Below are 25,697 nucleotides of genomic sequence, written 5' to 3'. Positions count from 1 at the left end.
AAGCTTGAAAAAATCAAGCTTTCTTGGGAGTGACTATGATATATTTATTACAATTTTAAAACAATTAGTCAATATAATAACATGCACCGTTGTATGAAAATTACTTTTTAACGTTTAATTTGCTAATTTATTTAAGTTATGTATGGTGGTCAAGTCAGGGCCTACTAGGCCACAGTTTTAGCCCACAGTAGGCTATGCTTAAGTAATTATAATACATCCAGGCTAAGTCAAATAAAGTACAGTTGGCTTTTCATCTAAAACTAAAACATATAGTTCCCGAAGAAACAACAAATGAACAGCTTATTTTAGGAATAGAGTCAAAGAAACGGCTTGTTATTCAGAAGAGGGGGGAAAAAACTACAATTACCAGAAAACCTACTAGGACAACCTTCTTCCGGTTTACGGTTACCACGGGAGACCGAGGGAAGCTGTAGTCCTCCACACAAGCAATGAGACTTTGAATTTGAATCGTTTATTGAATGAATATGCGTTCGTTATAAACTACAGCAGTAGTCGGTCTTTAAGGTTGTGAGGCTACATTTAACGTTAGCCGTTTTTGGTAGTAGGTATGCTAACTCGTTTGACATGAGATAACTAGCAAAGCTAACGGTATATGCTAACGTTACATCGACTACATCGAGGCCTCATGATGTAGCATAGCTAGGTTAAAATAAGTTAACTAACTTTAGCAGTCAGGCATTGTTAGTGTTCTAATATAACTACGCCGTGAGCAATTAGCAGAGGTTTGTTATCAACCTGCCATGTTTATCTACCTCAGCAAGAAGGTGAGTCTCTCCAAGCCTCCTGTGCTCTGCAGAATATTGTACTTTACAACTATTAGTGCATCAATTAATACAAAGGCTTTGGTTAACAGCGTGGCTTTTCCCGTGTTTTTAGATTGCTATCCCCAACAATATCCATCTGAAATGTGTCTCCTGGAACAAAGATCAAGGCTTCATTGCCTGTGGAGGAGACGATGGTCTCCTCAGGGTGCTTAAGCTTGAGAGTCACACAGGTAAAAAACAGTCCTGCTAATTGTTATAATACTTAAATATGTATATTTTCGAACGTTAAATTCATTTTTTAGGTGAAAATGGCAGAGAATGTTGCTTTTAGTCTCTTATTATGTTATTGTCCTGCATTATTCTGTGAATATCTTTGGTTTTTGGACTAGCAAAACAATACATTCAAAACACTTTGGACTGTTATGGACAATTTTCACTATTTTTAAGCATTTTCTAGGCCCAACAATTAATCAAGAAAAAAATAAGCAGATTAATAAATAAATTAAACACTTGATAGTAAATTGCATCCTTCATTTCCATACCTAACTGTTAATTTAGTTGTATTTGCTAATACATTAGCAAATAAACAGCTTTTTTGCATTGAAAGTACAATTTTAATCCTAAAGGAAATGTACAAAAATAACAAACACACAGGCTTCTATAAACAATTGACATGTGAAATGTTTTACAGTTTATGGGATGTGCTGGATTAAAAAGATAAATAAAATCTAGCTAAATTGACTTTGGTTACTGCCAATTATGTCACTAGATAAAATCCCTTTTCTATTTTCAATGATTGGTAAGACTTGATGTTGTATTTATAGTAATGAGCATAATATTAATAAATAAATAAATAGATATATTCTAGCCCAAGGCCAAGATTCAAGATCTTTCATTTGTTTATTTGTTGCAATGTATTGGTCTAGGACAGGGCAGAGCCCTTATCTCTCTTGGGCTCTGGGACAGGGGTGTCAAACTCAATTTCATCACGGGCCACATCAGTATTATGGTTGCACTCAAAGGGCCGGTTGTAACTTTCAATCTCAGTCTCAATCTTTATTTATTTATATAGCACATTTAAAACCACCTCAGTTGACCAAAGTGCTGTACAGGGAACACATATAAAATAACACAATAGGAGTAAAATAATAAAACAAAACAATTAAAAACAAGATAAAAAGCACAATAACTAGAAACATATAAAACACATACAAATATCAAAATTGTGTGTTCAACTAATATTAAAGGCCAGTGCAAAACGTTAAGACTATATATAAATATTTAATACATATAAAATAATGTAATATATTACATTATTGCCTCTGCATTGGATTATTATCTGATACGGTAATAACTTCATAACTAACTAAGTCTGAAAGCAGAAGTCTAGGGCAAATAATTGCAAGTCTCTTCAGTGCGTCACAAAATGAGATGCATTGTGGGACATGTAGTTAGCGGCATTCAATCGTATAATAAACATGTTATATTGTTTGCAAGCTTTAGCGGGCCACATAAAATGAAGTCGCGGGCCGCATATGGCCCACGGGCCTTGAGTTTGACAAAAGGATAAAAATAAAAGTTGTCTGGTAAAAAACTGATGGATCATTTCCCCAACATTCTGCTTTGTGTGAATGTTCTCAGAGTCAAGGCAATCATGTTATACTCATGTGATTGAGATTTTAACAGCATGTAATAAATCTTTTGAAAATGTAATCCACTGTTCTGGTGGTAAAATGGGTGCCACCTTGTCCGCTCTGTCTGTGAGCCAGATTATGTTGTTCAAAGCCACTTACATAAAGAGAATAAAGTATTTTAACTCTTTGCTAGAATTTAGCTACAGACTACTTATCCAATGCTGTAGTTCTGGTTTTTAAACAGTTATTTTCAACAACTCCTTCACTGAGAATAATTATTTTTCTGATCTCTCTTTCTGCTTCCTGAACAGATGATGCCAAACTTAAAGGTCTTGCTGCACCCTCTAATCTGTCCATGAACCAGACTCTAGACGGACACAGTGGTAAGTGATATTCTGTTGTCGCCAAACATACAAATTATCGCATTATAAAATAACAACCATTGTTAGGAGGTGCAAGGCTACGGAAGAGGATTAGGGCCTCATGTGCATTTTTTTTGTGATCATAGCAAAAGGTAATTTATTTGTAGCCATGAGAAAATGTCATAATTCCGATTTCTTTCTCAGAATTTTCTCTTTTTTTGTGCAGGCGCAGTACAAGTGGTCACGTGGAATGAACAGTATGAAAAGCTGACAACCAGTGACCAGAATGGGCTCATTATTGTATGGATGCTCTACAAAGGTGATTACTACAATAAGATAAAAAGTGCATGTTGCCATGTAATAAATGTGGCTTTTAAAGAGGTCCATCTTGGCCTTTCCCAAAGGTGCGTGGTACGAGGAGATGATCAACAACCGGAACAAGTCGGTGGTGAGGAGCATGAGCTGGAACGCTGACGGTCAGAAGATCTGCATCGTGTATGAAGATGGAGCGGTCATTGTTGGATCAGTAGATGGTAAAAACAGATGTTTAGCTAAAAATCGAACAAACAGTCATCAATCATGAATATTTTCCAAACAGATTTAGCCTCAAATCCATTAGGCGCCCATGACAAGGTTTGCATTGTTCACATACTGAGGGAATGAGTGCATTAGGATGAATGCTTTTTGTTGTTGTAGGAAACCGGATTTGGGGAAAGGAGCTAAAGGGAAATCAGCTTGCTCATGTGGCATGGTCCCCAGACAGCAAGATCCTCCTGTTCGGCATGGCCAACGGGGAAGTGCAGATCTATGACAATCAAGGAAACTTCATAGTGAGTGCATGAGCTTAAGTAAATCAGACATGTTAGCATTAACCCATGTAGAAGTACCTGGCTTCCTGACTCATAGGATGCTAATTGTCTGACCATAAATCCAGGAACATATCTGTGTGTTTAGGAAGAGTCTACTAGCATACAGTATCAGAGGGCAAATTTTTGTTGTGTACTTGCATTATCCTAATGCTTCTTACAATTTTAAAACCTCGAAATATCCTTAATTATAGTCAAGGTAGCATTTCTTTAAATGTATTTTCTTCGGCGTTGTGTGCCAGAAGATGTCATCAACTAACTTTTATCCAGTTTTATACCACTTTTTTCAGATAATGTTGATCTTAGCTATATATTTTGAACTGGATGAAAGACTCTTGTCATAGAATGTCCAAGTTAACAGAGAAAAAGCTGAGCAAATGTTAGCAGTTAGCTTTGAGCTATCATCCTATATCTGCCAAACTAAATTGGAAAAACACAGATATTTAACGTGAGACTGCTTTATTCTGGGTTTTAATGAATTGAGTCATTTGTTTCGGGAAGGCGAAGATCTCTTATAAATAATTGAGGGAATCCTTACCGAGTGAAACTACAACAAAAACTCCTCTGATCCAGCTCTACTTCACTACACCACCAAGCTTTGCCTTTCTTATTGTTTTTATTGAGAAACCAATAGTGGCAGAACATTACATATTGTGCTTCAAAGTTTATATTAAAGGAAATGATCCTAATAAAGTTCCATGAAATGTTGTTTAAAGCCCCTTAGTGTAGGACTTTGTCTAAGGGACTCCTAGTTATATCAAAAAGACTTGATCTGCATAGCACACCAAAAACTCCATTGCTTGCTTCTAACTACATGTGCTTGGTGTATCTACATAAAATGAATACAAAATAATAATTTGACATTATGATTCAGGTGAAAATGACCATCAGCTGCCTCAGCAATGCGACCGGAGCGATCAGTATAGCAGGTATCCACTGGTATTCAGGCACCGGGGGTTACGTTGAACCCGACTGTCCCTGTCTCGCCATCTGTTTTGACAATGGGAGATGCCAGATCATGCGCTACGAGAACGATGAAAGTAAGGGAGACAAAAACCCTCAAAGACTGCAGTATATTCTCCGGCTTACACTTGAATGAAATGTTTACCAATGGTGATGAGTCTCTTCTCCTCAGACCCCGTGTGTATTGACACCCTGATGAATGTGGTCAGTATCCAGTGGAATCATTGTGGCAGTGTGCTGGCGGTGGCGGGTTCTCTCAGAGCCGCAAATCAGGACAAAGAGTTCAATGTTGTGCAGTTCTACACCCCGTTTGGAGAGGTGAGGGTGATCGCTCTGTTCCCTTAGTTCCTGACACCTTACAGAGTTGAATACATGACATATGCAGTACAAATACAATGCAATGTCATTTACATACAGTGTTACCAATTTCCAAATACTAGAGACAGTTCTTCATTCATTGATATTGTAATTCCTTGCATTAACCTTAAACCAAAGACTGGAAGATATAAAAAATGCTGCGAGGGTTTTTTGTTGTTGAGATCTTGCACTTTTCTTTTTTGAACAGCATCTGAGAACCCTCAAAGTGCCGGGGAAGCAGATGACGGGAGTTGGCTGGGAGGGGGGAGGGCTGCGGATCGGCCTGGCTGTGGACTCCTACATCTATTTTGCCAACATTAGACCAGACTACAAGGTACATGGCCACACTTTCAGCTTGCTTTTTATTCATTTTTTCTAAACTTATTATATTATGGTAAAAAACGTTCTCATAGACGACGAGAAATTATAATAAAATACCTAATCCGGCCATTTGCACAGCATTTATCAAGTCAGATAAGGTGACCTTGTTTTCAATATGTTGGTGTCTAATCGACTAATGTCATTGTTTGGGACATTCTCCAACTTCAATATACGTCCATTTTGTATGTCACTATTTTCCACAAATAGTGACATTCACAAATACAGACAGTGACAATAATGAAGTGACACATGCTCAAGTCAATAAAGTATTCATTTATTATATATAAATTCAGTAAATTACAGGCTCAGATTCTAAATGTCGGAAAACATTATTGAAAGGAACATACAGCGAAACAAAAAGTTTTTCTTTGCCTTTTGCTTAATACTGTCTGTTAATACGTCTTCAAGAAGTCTCAAAGACTTTGACTATCTTCTGGCTAACAAGTTACATGACAAACCGATTGGATCAAGCAAAAGTTTACGTCACCTTTTATTCCTCTGTAGGGTAGGGTATTATTGTCTGACACATATAATAACAAGCTGAGCCTTTCTGTGGCCAAACAGCTCCTTTATTAGACACACATTGACCATTGATTTTCTCTTTTTACATGGAGAGTGTATGTCCAATAAAACATTACTGCAACAACAACACCCTATCACAAAGCTTTTCCTTTCTTTTCTCATTGAAAAGGACCATGCGGTGTATTCTTTTTTTTATATACAGTGGGGCAAAAAAGTATTTAGTCAGCCACCAATTGTGCAAGTTCTCCCACTTAAAAAGATGAGAGAGGCCTGTAATTTTCCTCCTAGATATACCTCAACGATGAGAGACAAAATGAGAAAAAAAAATCCAGAAAATCACATTATCTGATTTTTAAAGAATTTATTTGCAAATTATGGTGGAAAATAAGTATTTGATCACCTACAAACAAACAAGATTTCTGGCTCTGACAGACCTGTAACTTCTTCTTTAAGAGCCTCCTCTGTCCTCCACTTGTTAACTGTATTAATGGCACCTGTTTGAACTCGTTATCAGAATAAAAGACACCTGTCCACAACCTCAAACAGTCACACTCCAAACTCCACTATGGCCAAGACCAAAGAGCTGTCAAAGGACACCAGAAACAAAATTGTAGACCTGCACCAGGCTGGGAAGACTGAATCTGCAATAGGTAAGCAGCTTGGTGTGAAGAAATCAACTGTGGGAACAATTATTAGAAAATGGAAGACATACAAGAACACTGATGATCTCCCTCGATCTGGGGCTCCACGCAAGATCTCACCCCGTGGGGTCAAAATGATCACAAGAACGGTGAGCTAAAATCCCAGAACCACACGGGGGGACCTAGTCAATGACCTGCAGAGAGCTGGGACCGAAGTAACAAAGGCTACCATCAGTAACACACTACGCCGCCAGGGACTCAAATCCTGCAGTGCCAGACGTGTCCCCCTGCTTAAGCCAGTACATGTCCAGGCCCGTCTGAAGTTTGCTAGAGAGCATTTAGATGATCCAGAAGAGGATTGGGAGAATGTCATATGGTCAGATGAAACCAAAATAGAACTTTTTGGTAAAAACTCAGCTAGACGTGTTTGGAGGAGAAAGAATGCTGAGTTGCATCCAAAGAACACCATACCTACTGTGAAACATGGGGGTGGAAACATCATGCTTTGGGGCTGTTTTTCTGCAAAGGGACCAGGACGACTGATCCGTGTAAAGGAAAGAATGAATGGGGCCATGTATCGTGAGATTTTGAGTGATAACCTCCTTCCATCAGCAAGGGCATTGAAGATGAAACGTGGCTGGGTCTTTCAGCATGACAATGATCCCAAACACACCGCCCGGGCAACGAAGGAGTGGCTTCGTAAGAAGCATTTCAAGGTCCTGGAGTGGCCTAGCCAGTCTCCAGATCTCAACCCCATAGAAAATCTTTGGAGGGAGTTGAAAGTCCGTGTTGCCCAGCGACAGCCCCAAAACATCACTGCTCTAGAGGAGATCTGCATGGAGGAATGGGCCAAAATACCAGCAGCAGTGTGTGAAAAACTTGTGAACACTTACAGAAAACATTTGACCTCTGTCATTGCCAACAAAGGGTATATGACAAAGTATTGAGATTAACTTTTGTTATTGACCAAATACTTATTTTCCACCATAATTTGCAAATAAAGTCTTTAAAAATCAGACAATGTGATTTTCTGGATTTTTTTTTCTCATTTTGTCTCTCATAGTTGAGGTATACCTAGGATGAAAATTACAGGCCTCTCATCTTTTTAAGTGGGAGAACTTGCACAATTGGTGGCTGACTAAATACTTTTTGCCCCACTGTAAATGGGGTGGAATGTGTCATAGTAGAGTATTAATATGTAATCAGTTGGCCTACAAAGCATTATGATTATGATTATTCTCTATCGTCTGTTAAAGCTACGGTTTGGCATTGATAGTATAACGCCATGCTTCCACACTTTGAATAAGAAGTACAGGTTATTACTTCACTTCCTGAAAAACAAATACATGGGGGAAATGACTACTGCTAATGACAGGGTTGTTTGAAGGAACGTTTCTCGTGTTTGATCATATCTCTTTCCTATTTCTCACTTCTTCACCTGTATGTCTCTTACAGTGGGGCTACTGTTGCAGCACAGTGGTGTACGCCTACACAAAGCCAGAGCGGCAGGAGTACTGTGTGGTGTTCTGGGACACCAAAAACAACGAGAAGTTTGTCAAATATGTCAAGAGCTTGATGTCCATCACAACTTCCGGGGACTTCTGCATCCTGGCCAGCAAAGCGGATGACACCCAGCCTCAGGTAAAGACCGGAGAGTAAAAAATGTTTAAAAAAATACTTTGAATGAGCCATAAAACATTTCAGGTTGGTAAATACACTAGTAGCATGCTGTATTACTCCGAGCCTATCCATTGTCTTGCTTCCTGTTTTCTGATTCGCTGCCACACAGGAGGATGCTGAGTTAGAGTCTGGGAGTCATGCCAGGGTAATGTACAAATAAAACACACTCAAAGAAGTAGTACTTGTTTTGATAAAGAATTATGTAGAATAACGTCAAAATACTTTGCCTTTCAGTACGTCCTGATTCTGTGCAACTCCATTGGGACTCCACTGGACTCCAAATACATCGACATTGGTGAGTTCCTATCTAATGTCTAATGTCTGTCTGTTATACATCATAAACAGAAAATGTGTTGTAATCTGCTTATAGCACTGTTGAAGTGCAAGTATTATCTCTCATATGCACAATGTTTTATAACAATAATAATAACATTTAAAAAGCATATTTATAATGTCTTGTAAGTTAAAGTATCTAATACATTATAACTGCTGTTCACTCATTGGCTCTTTGTTTCCAATGACGAGAATGTATTATAATTCCCATAGTTGTCTTACATTATATTATATTTCCATACTTCATTATAATCACTAGAACAATTCATTTGTATGTGGAAACAAGCTCCTCTTAATCTGCATTGTTTGTTTTTAGTCAAAGTATACCTTTATAATGAAATATATTTAAAAACAACATTTAAAAATGATCTCAAATGTGAATAAATAAACGAAACTAAGAGAAAGCATAATGAATACTTATGAGTACAAAACTCCATAATTATACAGTGCTATACGCAGATTAAAGTATCTTTCAAATGAATTAAAGAGATTATAGAAAGTGACATTTGAATATGTATATCAAGAGCTCGAGACTAAGATAATTTGTTGCCGTGGTCTCTTAATTCTTTTCAACATCATAAAAATGTGAGTTTTTTGTTATATGTCCATCTTAGTCAGGAGCTATATAGGCGTGCATGCAGTGGCGTTCTTCCACCTGCCGCCCACAGATACGTTTTTCATGGGCACGTATCCTATAGCAAACAGACAGTTAGCATCTTTACGGCTTCAAAATATTTTGCATTCTGTCTCTGCTTTACGAGGCCGAATGTTTGTTGAGAAGCGACGGCCAAGAGCGTTCAGAGTCTGCAGATTTGAACGGCCCAGTGGGTCTGAGTGGGTTTCAGGCGGTGACTTCAAGTGTCTGTCTTCTGGAGGTTTTCTCCTCATTTGCCCTCATGATGGATAGTCAAAGGGAATCTGCTGGATTTACTCGCACAGAAAATATGCAGAGTTGTTCCTCTTTAAAAAGTTACAGAAAACAGAAAATAAAGATTTACATTGATTTATTTTAAAGCAGTTTGGTACAAGTAACTGCAAGAGAATTCATTTTATTTTTTAACCTTGCAAGTTATTATTAATACTATAATTTTCTTTTTTATTATTATGTATGTATTCTTTTGATGTATAATTATTGTTTTTAAAATATTTATAATAATTTATAATATATTTCTATTATTTCCACATTTATTCTTCTAATATATTGTAGTATTATGTAAACCATTTTACATATACTTATGTCTATATTTCTAATATTCTTCTCTTAGTTTTTTTTCTTTATATAAATATTTATATTTTCATCCCAGAATGCGATCAACCATAATATAACCCAACTTTTCCCATGGTTGTCAGTATTGTCAAGTATTATTGATTCTGAAATAAAATGTGAATACCTAATTGCTAATTATTTATATACAATGAAACCAAATGGTTTGACAAAAACAAAAACTCCTGTTAATTGATTCCTACATATATTGTTCTAACTATGTGTGTCTCCTGTCTCCTGTCTCCTGTCTCCTGGGCCAGATCCACTATTCGTCACCATGACCAAGACTCATGTGATTGCTGCATCCAAAGAGGCGTTCTACCTGTGGCAGTACAGAGTAGCAAAGAAACTGACCGCGCTGGAGATCAACCAGGTGACCAGAACCAAGAAGGAGGGGAGAGAGAGGTGAGCTGTTTCCTGACATTTACTATTCAACGGAGCTCAGTCTAAGCCTGATGTAATAAGACGTGTATTTCAGAAAACCAGGAAGTGGATAGGCACAAAATAGATCGCCCATGTCTAAGTTTCACCATCAAGTTTATTTGACCCCGATCCCAATCCAAGTCATTTAATACTGAGCATCTACCGTTATCTATTTCCTGTGTAAAACTAGATTTTTCCTGATAAAATAGTTTTACAGAGCAGACTAATACAATTAATCAACATTTATACTTGATAATTGAAAGACGCCTGCATCCAAGCTGTTTTTATTGATTGATTCAACAACATTTCAAATGAATAATATTAGTATCTGATCATATTTCAGATTCAGAATACTCACCAACAACACTCACCATCCACAGTGGCAGTCTTAATAAAAGTGCTGAGTGGTTTGTTCTTCCACTGGCTTGGGCTCATTCAAATCTCTGATACTATATAATACAATGAAGTGATGGTGTTGGTGGCAGAATATCCTAAGAAGGATCCTTGAGGCTTGGAAAGGGGGGCTCAAGTTTAAGTCAAGCTGCGTGTGTGTGTTGGAGGGGTGATATTTAGGATGCACATTTTGATATTCTTATCACAATTCAACTAAGTGCAGAATCGGTTCACAAGGTTCTTTTTTAAATGAATAACCAACACAATTATGCAATCATTGTACCACGACACCAAAGTCCATTCCCAAATGTAACACTTTAAAATCACTTCAAATATTTATTGGTAATTTTTTTTAAATGTTATTATTAATGATATTCCTTTGTCAATATCCAGTCTTCGCATCAACATAAATAAGATCACTGCCAGTGCTTCCTAAATGATCATATGACCAGATGATGACCAGTTATTGAAATGTAACCATTTCACATGTCTGGCACAGGGTTTGCTCCACATAACAGGCTAGACATATTTCAGTAGACTTTGTGAGAAGAAACAATGAAACAACAGCATCACTCAATGAGTAATGGCCCCCGATACTAGTTTATCTGGACGCTCGTACCAACATTATAACATACAGTACTCAAAATGCAGATTGTGGAAAGTTACAGGGAGGCAAGATAACCACAAGGTCTGTGAATCAGCGGATGACACCTTGGGTTTATTGGCTCACTGTTTCCGTGTAGGTTTGTGACCTTTGATTCAGATGAATGTAAAGGATTCATTCATCGGAATCAAATGCCTCTGAGGTTCCAGGCAGCCTGGGTGTGACATGGTGTTCTGCCAGAGCTATGCTAGCACCTGGACAGCAGTTCACCTCGGTGCACAGGGCAACAGTTTGTCTGTCTGTCTGACTCGTCATCCTCATTTGTTCTCACTCTCTGTCTTCTCCAGGGTTTACCACATTGACAGCAATCCTTCAGGAGCCAATGAGGGTAGTCCAGACTTTGCAAAAGCTTTCACAGTAAGGAAGATGAAATTTTTCCAGTTGCACAGGTTTTGTTAAATTCTAACGTTAATCTCGGAATTCTGACTTTTTTCCACATAATTCAGACTTTAATCTCAAAACTCAACATTGTTTTTTACTTTTGGAAATATATCATTTCCAAAAAATAATTATGCATGTGGCACTAATCCTCTTTTGTACATTGGAAATGTTACATTTTGGGATAACATTTGCGTTTTAAATAAAATAATAATAATGTTTCTATTTTGTTTCAGGCAACTCACGATCCCATTTGTTCTATTACAGCAACAGATAAGACTCTGATTGTGGTATGTACATATCTATTTTGATTATACACATGTTTTATCATTCAATGAAAATAAATGAAAATGTTTGTGTTTGTTTGTATGTTCACAGGGCCGTGAGTCTGGCACCATCCACAGATACAGCCTCCCAAATGTTGTTCTTCTCCACAAATACACTCTGAACAACAGAGCCTACTACCTGTCTTTGAACTGCAACTCCAGGCAAGCCTTGAACGTTTTTAAGCAGACTCAACTTGTTGCTCTTCATATCTATTATCAACCAGCTCGGCACACACTAATCTGAAAGCTGTTAAATATTTTATAAAGTTGTAATCATTATTTTCTCCAGTCGTCTGGCCATAATCGACATGACAGGCGTTCTGACTCTATTGGACCTGGATGTTCGGGCCTCTGGGGACGACGGCACGGGGAACCAGGCGTCCGCAGGAGACCCGTCCAAGTTTGAGCGTAAGGATGTTTGGGACATGAAGTGGGCGAAGGATAACCCTGACCTGTTTGCCATGATGGAGAAGACCAGGATGTACGTCTTCAGAAATCTAGACCCAGAGGTGAGTGCTAAGATGTTTTTAAGATGTTGTGATGGTCAGCTGCATGGCCTTATTGTTACTTAAAGGGGCCCCGTTCTGCTCATTTGCTGGTTCTTATTTGTATTTTGTGCCTCTATGTGACATGTTTCATGCTTTAATGTTCAAAAAGCTCTTTATTCTTCTCATACTGCCTGCGCTGCAGCACCTCTTCTCACCATCTGTCTGAAACCAGAGCCCAGTCTGCTCTGATTGGTTAGCTGGCCGGCTCTGTTGTGATTGGTCAACCGTTTAGATATGTCCTGTCTCTTAGCCTATCACGTACAATGTGTTGGAGCGCTAGCCATAGAAGCACGAGTGTTACATAGTGATGTCACTATGTTATGGATGTTAACACAGGGATTTTCTCCTTTCCGGCCATTTACATGCAACATCCTATATAACACACTACAGGAGAGGGAGAACCCCCACAAGCATAATAGAGCCTCTTTAATAAACATATAGCAACTTTTGCCTTCATGTATTTACATGTTTTATTTCTAACTTAAAACAGGAACCCATCCAAACATCTGGATACATCTGCAACTTTGAAGACCTGGAGATCAAATCGGTCCTGCTGGATGAAATTATGAAGGTGAATATAATCAAATTTCAAGATATGTTTTCTCATTGTTTTTGCCTCATAAAGAAGATGTTTTTAAAAAAAAATAGTTTTCCTTTCTTATTGTTGACTTGATTTTCATTAAATTGCTTTGTTCTGGGATTTTGCCCCACAGGATCCAGAGAGACCAAACAAAGACAACCTCATCAACTTTGAAATCCGCTCCCTGAGGGACAGTCGTGCCTTGATAGAAAAAGTCGGGATAGAAGAGTCCTCGCAGTTCATTGAAGACAATCCTCACCCAAGACTCTGGTAAATGAACTGAATTGAATTTCATATTTTTTTCATCCCTTTTCATTCATGCAAACTTAATAGGAAAGTTGTCCGTCTCGAAGCATACGAGACATTTTAGTTCATGTATGAGCAGCCCTGCAAAGTGTGGAAGGGTTAGGTGAGGGAAAATATAATAATATAAGTAGATTAAAAGGTTTAGTTATAAACACATTCTGAATTAAAAAAATAACAAAATAAGTTGGCGCACAAAATGGATGAGTTGATTATCTGATGTCTCCCATAAAAAAGGCAGGATATAGGATATGGTAGTTTTAATGGACACTCCTGATGTGTGTAGGGGTGTGCGTTGCCATGCAGAAACCTGGGGTCCTTTAAATGTAATTTGAATCTAAACATGGAAAAAGTGATAAGAAGCAACAACATTGACTCTTAAAATCTATTCCTCAATTGTCTGTTCAAAAGACATTTGAACTTTGTTGTCAGGTCATATAATCTGTGCTGTTGTGGGAGGATTAATGCAGAGTATAGGAGATTTATGGTAAGTCCTTTTAAGCAGCAGTGTGACTCTGTTTTCTCTGGCTAGTGTGTCAATTCTTGCATCTTCTCTCAAACTCTGGCCACATCAAGTAAAATGGGAGTTGGTTTAGTCATTTCCAGTCTGTGACTTAAACGTATAGTTCAAATGTTTGGAAGTAGGGTTATATGAGGTACTTTGCCCATACATGGTACACCCGAAGGTTTGGAGAAACAGACAAGATCACCAGCACTGAGGCTAGACAGTGAACTGCTTCAGGACAGGGGGTTCAGCAAAACTTGTGTTATCAAACTCAATATACAGTTTCAGTGCACGCTGTTAGTATTAGGAAAAGCTTGGCCTCTTGTTTTGAAGCGGCCCTTTAAACTGCCCTTGTCAAATGCACCAGAGTCCACAAAACACTTTTATTTTAACCTATAAAATCACAGTGGTGCTGGTCTACCGCTGCTTAGATTGGTTCATTTTTTGGAGTAATTGTGTGACTTTAGTTAGTTCAAATTCACCAAAGTCACTCAATAAATTAACCAATAGAGACAGTGATTGGCCAGCTCTATGTTCTGCAAGGTAAAAGTACTATTTGTCAATGCTGGTGTCTTAGCAGGAGCAGATAAGAGCGTTAACTTCATTAACATGAGCTGATATTGTTTTATGTGCAAATCAGTTCATTCCTTATCTTCTGTTCCTAAACTCCTGTCTGTTACACCAAACTGGGGGCATGTCCTGTATATACTAGCTATGGATCCACACCTCATACAACCCCATCTGAACTATCCCTTTAAGAAGTACTCCTCCCATTGAGTTATAATCATAGAATCCTATTGATACACTCTCATTGATTACAGACAAACACATAGATTTAGATTTACGATGAACCTCTCCACCCTCCCTCTGATGAACCTTCCAGGCGTCTTCTGGCGGAGGCGGCCCTCCAGAAGCTGGATCTGAAGACGGCTGAGCAGGCCTTTGTCCGCTGCAAAGACTTCCAGGGCATCGAGTTCGTCAAACGGCTGGGCAACCTGCAGAGCGAGCCCATGAAACAGGCCGAGGTGGCCGCCTACTTCAGCAGGTTCGAGGAAGCCGAGCGCATGTATCTGGATATGGATCGCAGGTAGCTTTTTCTCTTGTATTTTCCCTCTCTATTAGTGTGTGCTTGATGTCCATTTTTTACACTCCTCTTCCCTGAAAAAATAAAACATATACAAAACAACAGTAAAAAAAGAGAATGAAAGGAAGAGTAAAAACACTGCATAAAACCGAAATTAATAATAATTAAATGAATAAATAACAGTACAGACAAACTAATTAGAATCATAACAATAACTGTCTTTTCAAACTTACTTTCCAAAATACATCTTGACATGAACTAAATGCACGTAAAAATGTAGAGGTACATGTTAGTCACAGGTTAGCTGTCTATAACGGCTCTATATCCTCATTTGATTTTAAAAGAATACACAGTCGTTGAGTTTTCATTTATGTTAGAAATATTGCCATGTCCTTTTTAAATGTACCCGTGGAGCTGCCCATGGTACTTATTCATTTAGTTATTTTTTGCGTTTTCTTATAAAATGTCCCAAAACCTGTTTCACCGGAGCTTTATGTTTGATCGGTGGTGTTTCCTGTCTGTAGGGACCTTGCGATCAGCCTGAGGATGAAGCTGGGGGACTGGTTCCGGGTGCTCCAGCTGCTCAAATCGGGCTCCGGGGACTGTGACGACGCTCTGCTGGAGCAGGCATACAATGCTATCGGGGACTACTTTGCTGACAGACAGAAGTGGTATTTAAATGAAGTTTCCCCTTTGTTTTTCTTGTCGTTTAATGTGTTAGTGGATTTAGTAGAGAAGCAGTGAATACACATGTCATAGGTATGATTTAATATTCTTAAGGGCTGCATTTTGATAAATGTTGACATTTACATCATTTATCCCAATTCATCTTTTCTCAAGCTTCTTTGGACTGATTCTAAACATCGATATCGCACTCTGTCAAGCTCATTAAATTGCAGGATTCTAAAATTGTGATTGCGATTTATACCCGGTTAATTCTGCAGCATCAAATGCTTTAATGTTTTGTCAACTTATATTTGCGTCACATTCTTCTATGTCTACGGCCTGACGCATATTCCTGGCTTTGGTTAATCCTGAGTTTAAGACCATAGGACTTGGAAAACTAAACAGGGATAGATCAAAATAAAAAAAAGTCACATAGGAAATGATTAATTATTATTTTATTCATGCAGATAGAGACAAATGCTAGCTTACCTGTTTGCTTGATATATTGTGAGAAATGAAACCAAAGAAAATGCTATCTTGAAAGGCATTTCCAGAACAAGCACACGGCATTTGCTGCTTCTCGTTTATCATGTTAAGGGAAAAACAGCAATAGACCTTAGGCATATATCTTTACAAACAAACACGTTTATATGGTATAACTATATATAAAACTTTATAAGCTGTGTTATCAAATATGTGTTGCGGCTCCAGATAAAACTTGAGAGTGCAAAATGGCTCTTTTAAAGGTTGCTCAATCAATACAGATTGATACATTGGTACCTACCTTAACCAATGAGGTTATCTCTTCCTTACCTGAGTCCACTTTAAGTGATGAAGGGATGCATTCTGAGCATCAGCTGAAGATAATAGAGTCATAGTGAGATCAAGTGGGTATATTACCATGGTACAGTCATTTGAGTGCAATATTCCATGCCAAGCTATTAAGGATTAAACTAAAAGAGTGGATTTTTTACAAAACGCCTCTAAACTCCTTAATAATATATCCATGGAGTTTTCCAACTTCAAAATACTGAAACCTCATTATATGCTTTTTCTAAACACAAGTTGGCATTCGTGCACAGTTTTGTCCCTCATCATGTATGTAACAGCATTCCCCACAGCAAGGGTGTACAGTTATAGTAACTAAGGCAACCTACATCCATTTCAGTTTAGTTATAGCCATGTGAGTATTGTTTTTGGACAAAGGAAACACTGCCTCAATATAAATCATTTTTTATTTCAAGGGTCAACGCGGTGCAGTACTACCTTCAGGGTCGCAACCAGGAGAGGCTGGCAGAGTGCTACTACATGCTGGAGGACTATCAGGGCCTAGAGAAGCTGAGCACTCTGCTGCCAGAGAACCACAAGCTATTACCCGTGAGCCAAAAACATTCAAATCCAACCCCAAATAACTCTTTGATATCTTCTTTATTACCTGCAATTGTCCACACATCAATGGCTCATTTATGATCCCCATGTGTGTGTTTCAGGAAACCGGACAGATGTTTGCCACTGTGGGCATGTGTGAGCAGGCTGTGAAGGCTTACCTGAAGTGCAGCCAGCCCAAAGCTGCCGTGGACACCTGCGTGCATCTGAACCAGGTGAGAGACGGACAGAGATCCTGCGGCGCCGCGGTTTCTAAGGGACAGCCTGAACACATCGAGCATTCCCGGCGCCACACTTGCTTTGTACCGCAACAGTCGCCGTGGCACCCGCTGTCCTCCCTCTGCCATCCTCTCATCCAGAGATATTTAGCCAGGAAGTGTGAACGCTGCTCTCTAGCTTTGCTCTTCCAATGTCAAGTTTCACACTTGACTCAAAATGGATGTTTCACCGTCCTCTGCTCAGGTTTTGACCCCGCCTCGCTCCGGGATCCCAATGATGTTTTTTATTGACTGGTTCGTTACACTCACATTGATTGAAGAAATTATCGTATTGCTCCCGCTTAGAATAAGTAGTCCCTTCCACTGCATACCAACTCTACACATAATAAGGAAATAAAGAAAATAAATATTAAAAACGTTTTCCACTTTGTTTTCTGACAGAGGAAAACTAATGGGGTTTCAATTGACCGGACCTTTTTCTGCGGATTGATATGAGTGCACATAGTCCCTTGATCAGATCATCGTCCTTAGCAACGTTATGCTAGAGAAAAAGAGCAGAGCGCAGAATATTGAAAATGGACCAATCACCATTGAGTTATGTTTAATTTGGGCTGTATTTGACCCTTTTTAAATGAAGAAGGTGACGTTAGTAGCAGTCCTTACCATCTCTCTACTGCTGTGTTAATGCTGTGTTTTGGGAAATGAAATGAATAGGCTGTTACTTTTCCTATTTCATTGACTTTCCTGTTGGTGTAACCCCTAGAAACCCTGAAACATATTGTGGGTTTTCATACCAAGGGTCATTTTAAGGAAGGTTTGAGAAAGGGAAGCCAGAGAGTGATTTTTATTTCCAAAAAAGATTTTGAATGAAAGCCAGAATCTAGTATGTGTTGCATTTACATCACTGACTTCTATACTTTAGCTAAAAGGAAAAAGTAATGGTTTCTGGATATAGTTTTGTAATGATTGTTTCATTTTCTTACAGTGGAACGAAGCAGTGGAACTGGCCAGGACTCACAACATGAAGGAGATCAAATCTCTTCTCTCCAAGTACGCTTCACATCTTCTGGAGAAGAGTAAAACTTTAGAGGTGGTGGAGCTCTATCGGAAAGCCCACTATTTTCTCGATGCAGCCAAACTCATGTTTAAGGTAGGCTCATGTTTGAAGCTACTTTTAAGTAAAGATGTACTTTTACAGACCTTAATTTGATGTAGAAGCCCCTGAAACTGTACGACATATACATAGATCACCATTGTCTGTGCCTTTTCTGGGATATTTTCCCTTCACACTAACATAGTAACTGTTGGACATTGTCAGTGTGTTACCACGGAAACATAGAATGTTGAGAGTAACTGTTTACAACAGTTTTCTTGTTAAACTTTAAGCTGTGTAAATAAAGGACACACACATTGTCTAGTCTTAAGACGGAAGTCTGTTTTCTCACAACTTCTACAATATTATATGTATATAGATACTAAATAAATGTGTATATATATACTTTTAGTTTAAGTATGCGGTTTCTACATTACTATAAAAATAATATTAATTAAACTAAATGTAGCTTAAATTAACTTGTGTTTTCAGCTTCCATCGTCAGCTTTAGATTAGTATTTTAAGGCCACGTTTGACCTTATGGCAAGAAGATACCAGCAGCTGTGTTTTGCATGTATATTTATTTAATCAATTTGATTTCATCTGACCAGAGGTGGGAGAAGTACTCAGATCTTGTAATTGAGTACAAGTAAAAGTACCAGAGTGTACTCTGTCACAAGTAACGTTCCTGCATTCAGAATGTTACTCAAGTAAAAGTACACAAGTGTGAGTGTCAAAATATACTTAAAGTACCAAAAGTGAAGTACTCATTCTGCAGGTTTGCCCATTTCAGAATAATATCTACTATGATATGTTTTATAATGATTGATCATTAAAGTGTTCTCAAAGCAGGTAAAGGTGCAGCTACTTTGAATGACTTTGTATACTGCAGGGTAGCTTGTGAAGTTACTCCAGGGGGGTATACTACGAACTACGAAACAGGATTTTCGCTTAGCCGGCTAACTTCAGGGAATACTCTGGGTTTCCGGTCCTACTAAGCTGGTTCTCTTTTTAGCAGGCTAGATCTCCATGGTAACTTATGCTGTGCGGCTAACCTGCCCCGGAGCAGGTTAGGTTGCAGGCTAACCCCTAGTTTCCACCGGGTCCGTTTGCGTCGCGTTACGGCCGCGTTACGACTGCGCCGCGGCGTCCGCGAGGATCGCAGCCACTGTAGTCAATGGGTGCTATTCGACCAGACGCGCCGCGTTACGGCTCAGAAGCGTCCCAGAAGCGCCTCGCCGCTGGGCTCCGCTCGAAATAGGATTGAAGTCTATTTTTCGACGCGACACAGCCGTAAGGTAAGGTCGGGCAGGCAGGAAGTGGAACGTTCAGAGCATATATAGCATATATATATATATATATATATATATATATATATATATATATATATATATATATATATAGTCTTTCAAGTAGGAGGATAAATGCCAGCGTTCTCCTCCGGTTTAGGCACTGTGTAAATATATAGAATAATTATGATGATGAATGAATTTTTTTACAACTAAAATACAGCAACAAATCTTTGATTAATGTCGTTTATAACTGGGATATTACAATTATTATTAACTTTGTCTGTACAAAGTAGTCTGTCCAGGAAATATGCCCAAATCAACTAAAACTGCGAGCCGGCAGGCAAAACGCTCCGCTTCTGAAATGCTTCTGAAACGCGCCCGGTAGGGTATGACTCCGGAGGAGGCCGCACCAAAACCGCGGCGCAGCCGTTACGCGACGCCGACGGACCCGGTGGAAACTAGGGGTAAGAGCTCAACTCAGTGAAAGCACTGCCTGCTGACCAATCAGAGCTCAGTGTGCGGAGTTTAAAGCGATCAAGTCATATTACAGGAGAAAGGAAATACAGAAAAACTGCCGTTGCAGGAAATCTGACTATTATAACATTAGCGTTAAGAAAGCTTACTTACATATCTGCCACAACATGAGTAACAGGCTCAGAGTAACATTAAGTACAGTACAGTCCGCGGCCTATCACATCATCATAATGTATCATCTATTTCCTTATCTGAGTCAGCTGAGCCGTATCTGGCCGTGCAACACTTACAGTGTCACATACTGTATGCAGAAGTATTATTTTAAGCAACAAATTAAGTTGACGAAACACTCGAGTCAAATGTAATTAAAGTCAGATCGTGTCTTAGACGGGGCAGTGATATCATAAACCTGTTAATGTACGCATTCAAACACTTTTTCTTTTACCAGCTGTATTCACCTTGCAGGTGCAGCTATGTGGCTTTTATCCTGGATAAAGTGTTTAAGTCATGAATGTTTAAAGTTAAACTTCTTCATATTTTACTAATATTAAAGTTCACTTTTCATTCAGGAAGTATGACGCTGCGCTGTCAGCATGCTTCTCCATGTTTGTGATTGGTCGAATGCTCCAAATACCACCCCTTTCATGTGAACGTGCACCTAACTAGAGAGGACACAGCTGGCTTGAGCGATCCACTTGATAACCCGCGTCGTAGTACCGTTTAACGAGAGCGTGTATGTTTTGGATTAGGCCAACCGGCTAACTCAAACATATCTAGGTTAGGTTGAAACAGCTTCGTAGTACAGGCCTCCGGTGGAACTAAAGTCTGATTTAAGTGTTGACTATATTTCATATCATTAATCCACAACTAAATGTACAAAATAATGTGGTGAAGTAAAAGTACTCGATTTACCTCTGAATTGTAGTGCAGTAGAAGCACTAAGTAGAATAAAATGTATCTCAAAAGTTGAAGTACAGTACTTGAGTAAATCTACTTAGTTACTTCCCAGCTCTGAATCGGACTGTTGCTTCCCTCACAGATAGCAGACGAGGAGGCGAAGAAAGGGACGCGCCCCCTGCGGGTGAAGAAGCTCTACGTGCTCGCAGCGCATCTCGTAGAGAGTTACCACGAGCAGGTGAAGACGTCCCAGCAGAGCAAAGCCAAAGGGAAGAAGTCTGAGGTCATCTATCACCACTAATACATATATTCTAGAAATTGGTATGTTGTCTATTTTTCTCCTAATGAAAGATTTTAAAAACTGTATTTAGGCAACAACTGCACTTGCCGGGCTGCTTGAGGAAGATGCCTCCTCTTCAGATAATCGTATCGTGGACAATGCGTGGCGCGGAGCCGAGGCCTACCACTTCTTCCTGCTCGCTCAGAGGCAGCTCTACGACGGCTACCTGCCCAACGCCATGACCACAGGTACCAAAAGAATATCATGTAATCACACAATAACAAGAGGTGTTCATTGAGCTATTATTTAGTTTGCATAGTGCATTTCCTCCTTTTAGAATTTGAGTAAGAGTCTGATTGGCTTTGATTATAAACACAAAGTCATAAACTTTTTTTCTCCTCATACAATTTGTTTTCAGTAGAACGATTTCTTGAGTTGTGTACTTATATAATCCCAAATGATTCAAAAATTGTAATCACCTGTAATAGTGTTGTATCGCCATTGAGCTTGTGTCAGTGAAGCTGTCATGAAAAAACCTTTTATCCAATTCTATGGCACATTTTCACCACACAGATAAAGAGTCATCAGGTATCAGAATGGATCAGAGAAACCAACTGAGCAAACCTAAGTGGCATTCCTTACAATGTCTAATAAACACTTTACGTATAAAATATGAAGTCTTTTTATCAGCTTTATTCAACGTATCCATTTGTTTTGGAGAAGAGCAGCCCTATACGAATAAATCGGCCATCTGTAAAAACAGTTGTTAACTCCTGGTTCTAAAGTAATCAGACAACAAATGTGTTTCAAATCTACTCGCAGCCCCTCCAAGATTTCTTTAAAACAGAAACAGAGACTTTTATGAATCCGGGGTAAATCCAGGGTTCGCTCTGGTGTTATTTACATACACACATAGGTGATATACACGTGCACAAACATGCAGTAACGGAGAGATGGCAGAGCGAAGGGCTGTCGACTGGCACCAGGGAGCAGTTAGGCGCCTTGCTCAAGGGTGCCTCGGCAGGGCCCAGGAGGTGAACTGGTATTCGAGTGTGATCAGGATTAGAGCCGGGGAAGTTCCCTAGCCAAGTCCCTACAGACGAAGCTACTGCCCCCCCCATTAGTTCATCATAATAAAGTCAGGGTTTTGCCAGTTTGAGTCACTGTTGTGTTTGATTTGGAGAGGAGGAGAACTCTGCCAGTGATTTTCAGCTCACTCCAAAGATCACAGTGACTACTTCTTCCTCCTTGGTTATTGGTTTGATTTTAGAGACCCCTGGTGGCACATAGCGCTGCACAATTTGGACAAAATGACTAATTGTGATTATTTTTGACTGATTTTGCAATACCAATATGACCACGATGCTGGGGGGTTTTTAATCATAATTCTTGTAAGCATTGAAGTAAACATTAAATGATTAAAGTGTGATTATAGAGCATCTGTACCTAACACATATATGTTGTTACGTCTGTAGAATAATGTGTAGACCCATCTCTGCAGCTCTACAACTTCATTCAACTGCCATTTGAATGTTGCACTTGTTAAAGGCTATAAAACTTCATATTGGGAATTGCTTACATAACAGATATAACCTGTAATATGATTGTAAGTTGAATCTCTGTTTCTCTGTGTTGGAAGCCCTTCACCTGCGTGAGTATGAGGACATCATCCCGGCGGTGGAGATCTACTCGCTGCTGGCCATTTGCTGCACGGCCAACCGGAGCTTCGGACAGTGCTCGCAGGCCTTCATCAAGCTGGAGTCCCTGGAGAGCCTGGGCCCAGCGCAGCGGCAGCAGTACGAGGACCTGGCCCTGGAGATCTTCACCAAGCACAACAGCAGCGGGGCGGAGCTGTTCCCATCCTCCGAGGGGTGAGGGGCTGAGGCCACAGCAGCGTCTGACTGACCAGCTTCCTACAGTGCAGGGCTGCATCATAACGTCAGATTTAAAATACTGTAGCTGCAACTCAGAAATATTCTAATAATATAATCATTTTTAGTTTATTATATCTAGTAGTGCACATTCATCATTGTATTTTATAATTACATTTGTATTTTATTGCACATTCTTACTCTAGCTTCTTTTATATATATATATATATATATATATATATATATATATATATATATATATATATATATATATATATATATAAATATCTTAAATCTATTTTATAATTATTTTATTTATATTGTCCAATTTGTATTAGACATTTTACTTTAACTTCTAATGTTTTTTTCATTTTCTCTTTATTTGCAGACTTAATTGAACCTCTTTCTAATTTCATTTGAATATAGCTTCTTCTAATTATAGAGATCTTTGTCTAAATGAGTTGCTCTCTAGAGAGTGAAACACTATTCATATATGAATCCTCTCAAAGGTCTTTGGTGCTTAGGAGCATTGCGATGAATCTTTCAGTTAATTTAAAAACCCAACCCTCCTCCTTAAAGCATCTGTTCATTCGGGTTAGCAATACTTGAGGATTACATTTCTTACAGGTTACATTTCAAGCACCTTTTAATATCACTATTTCCCTCAGAAGACACGTCTATGCTTCATCATGTTCCACATTGAGCTTACTAGAGGTTAATAGAGGCATAATAGCCTGTTTTGGATAAGCTACGGTTAAAAGGGGTTGTAGTGCATTTGCTTACATGCAGTGAAATGGAGACGTCTCTGAGACAGAAGAAGCCAAGGACCATATTCAGGATTGCCAAAAATATACCTATGAATAATTAAGAGCCTAAATACAACCACTTTGGCATTTGCACATTACAATGATCTGCCGTTAAACAACAAAGTTGGACAATCCCTAAATGCACTTTAGGTTTAAATAGAGCTGTTTGTCTTCCTTGAGCATTTATACTGACTTCTCTTTGCCTTACATCACAGTATTTCTCATGCTATTCTTTTCCTCTTTCAGGGCGGATGGAAAATTACCCACCTGCATTGTGACGGGGCTCCCGATCCAGGAGTACCAGTTCTGGATGTGCACTGTGTGTAAACACTGCGCTAAAGGGCAGGAGATCACCAAGTATAACTGCTGCCCCCTGTGTCACAGTGCTACAGCGTGAAGCTCCAACTCAGGAGAGAAATGTGTTTTATGTTACATCTTTTATAATCCACTCAGATGTGTTTCTTCTATCTTAAATTATGTAAAATACTTAAATGAACAAACCTATATTGTTTACTTTTTTATACAAAAGTACTGCACATTCACATTCACATTCACACAACTCAAAATGTTCCTTGGATTTCATTTTGCTCACCTTTTTTACGTCATGTTGTGTTCTTGATCACTGTACATGATGATGTAAAGGTTTTAATGCAAAGGACAAACACTTTCAAACCAGTGAAACTAACTAGTCCAATTGGAAACTAGTTAAGACCACTAGTTTCACTACTTTAAGTGGGATATGCCCTTCATTCTTCAGAGGTCAGTATGGTAGACAATGAGCACATGGTTTAAAAGGAAAAGCAATTTGCCAGTGTGCAAGTGTTTAGTCTTACATTGCTTTTTTTGAGACTAAAATGTTTTCCTGAATTCAAATGTTTTTTTTTAAAGATTTGACCCGGACATTGATTGCATGGTAATTCTAAGGGATGCTCTGATTTATTGACCTATATTCTCCTTGTTGACGGCTATCAGCCTATCGGCAAAGAAGGTGACATTCAGTGATGGCAGTGGCCGATTTGTATCTGTTGTCTTGTATCAATTTTGTCCTGGCTGTGACGCAAAAGGGCAACAGGTGTTTAGGTTTCACAACAATAATTGTTTTTTTGAAATATGTAAGTACTGAACATATCTTCTCATTCAGCAAGTAGTTGTATAGCAGGCTAAAAGGGCTGTGTAGCAATGCTTTTTTCGAAATAGTAAAAAAAGTATATTTTTCATATGGAAGAAGGTACAAAAAAGGTTGTTTCAGAATGAATTTCAAAATAGTTCTAAAGGTCCGATTTACTTTAAAACAGTCCAATTATGATTTCTTAGCGTGAAGATTAATTGTTTTAACTAGCATAAAGGGGGTGAAAACGTCTACATATGCCAAATGTTCTTAAAATCAGAGAAAATTACTGCATTTGATGTAAAACCATGGCTCCATCAGTGTGAACTGCACTGAAATGGCTCTTTCTGTTAGGTATCATGATGTCAGGGACCCATGGTGACCTTCCTCTGATACAATCTCCTTCTGCCATCTACTGTCAGCAAACGGCATTAGTGAGTAGCAGGCTGAGACTTCATAACGCAGTACTTGTTTAAGGTTGAATTATTCTCATCTGACTCCGTCCTCTGTTCAACTAAATGTAAGATGATTTCCTTTATTTGGAGTGCCTCGCAGAAGGGGATCTAATTGCTGACATACAGTATAATAATGTAATAAATACTCAATCTTGTGTG

The 25,697-nt window shown here is 38.8% G+C and overlaps 1 protein-coding gene across 1 annotated transcript; it reads left to right on the top strand.

Moving 5' to 3' along the window:
- The first annotated feature begins 408 nt into the window (after positions 1-408).
- wdr35 (WD repeat domain 35) lies at positions 409-25,693 on the top strand. The gene is made up of 28 exons (XM_079691762.1): positions 409-785; positions 898-1,015; positions 2,731-2,802; positions 3,008-3,100; positions 3,186-3,314; positions 3,478-3,611; positions 4,522-4,687; positions 4,783-4,928; positions 5,176-5,301; positions 7,967-8,152; positions 8,301-8,336; positions 8,426-8,486; positions 10,049-10,193; positions 11,556-11,625; positions 11,883-11,936; positions 12,025-12,134; positions 12,262-12,481; positions 13,011-13,091; positions 13,234-13,370; positions 14,792-14,995; positions 15,517-15,663; positions 16,903-17,035; positions 17,149-17,259; positions 18,248-18,412; positions 21,161-21,301; positions 21,390-21,546; positions 22,938-23,169; positions 24,222-25,693. The coding sequence occupies exons 1-28, from the start codon at positions 762-764 to the stop codon at positions 24,370-24,372; spliced, it is 3,549 nt and encodes a 1,182-aa protein (XP_079547888.1). The 5' UTR covers positions 409-761; the 3' UTR covers positions 24,373-25,693.
- The last annotated feature ends 4 nt before the right edge of the window (positions 25,694-25,697 follow it).

Source organism: Notothenia rossii (genome assembly GCF_949606895.1).
Source record: "Notothenia rossii genome assembly, chromosome: 7".
In the NCBI taxonomy this organism is placed as follows: domain Eukaryota; kingdom Metazoa; phylum Chordata; class Actinopteri; order Perciformes; family Nototheniidae; genus Notothenia; species Notothenia rossii.
The sequence above is the reverse complement of the archived record's forward strand: the minus strand, read 5'-3'. Positions and strand labels throughout refer to the sequence as shown.

What these genes read in the sequence shown, in the direction of transcription:
- wdr35 (XM_079691762.1), top strand. Translation starts at nt 762, where the DNA reads ATGTTTATCTACCTCAGCAAGAAG. An exon ending in ACTTTGCAAAAGCTTTCACA is followed by an intron (nt 11,626 to 11,882) that starts GTAAGGAAGATG and finishes ATTTTGTTTCAG; the next exon opens with GCAACTCACGATCCCATTTG. An exon ending in CTGTTCCCATCCTCCGAGGG is followed by an intron (nt 23,170 to 24,221) that starts GTGAGGGGCTGA and finishes TTCCTCTTTCAG; the next exon opens with GGCGGATGGAAAATTACCCA.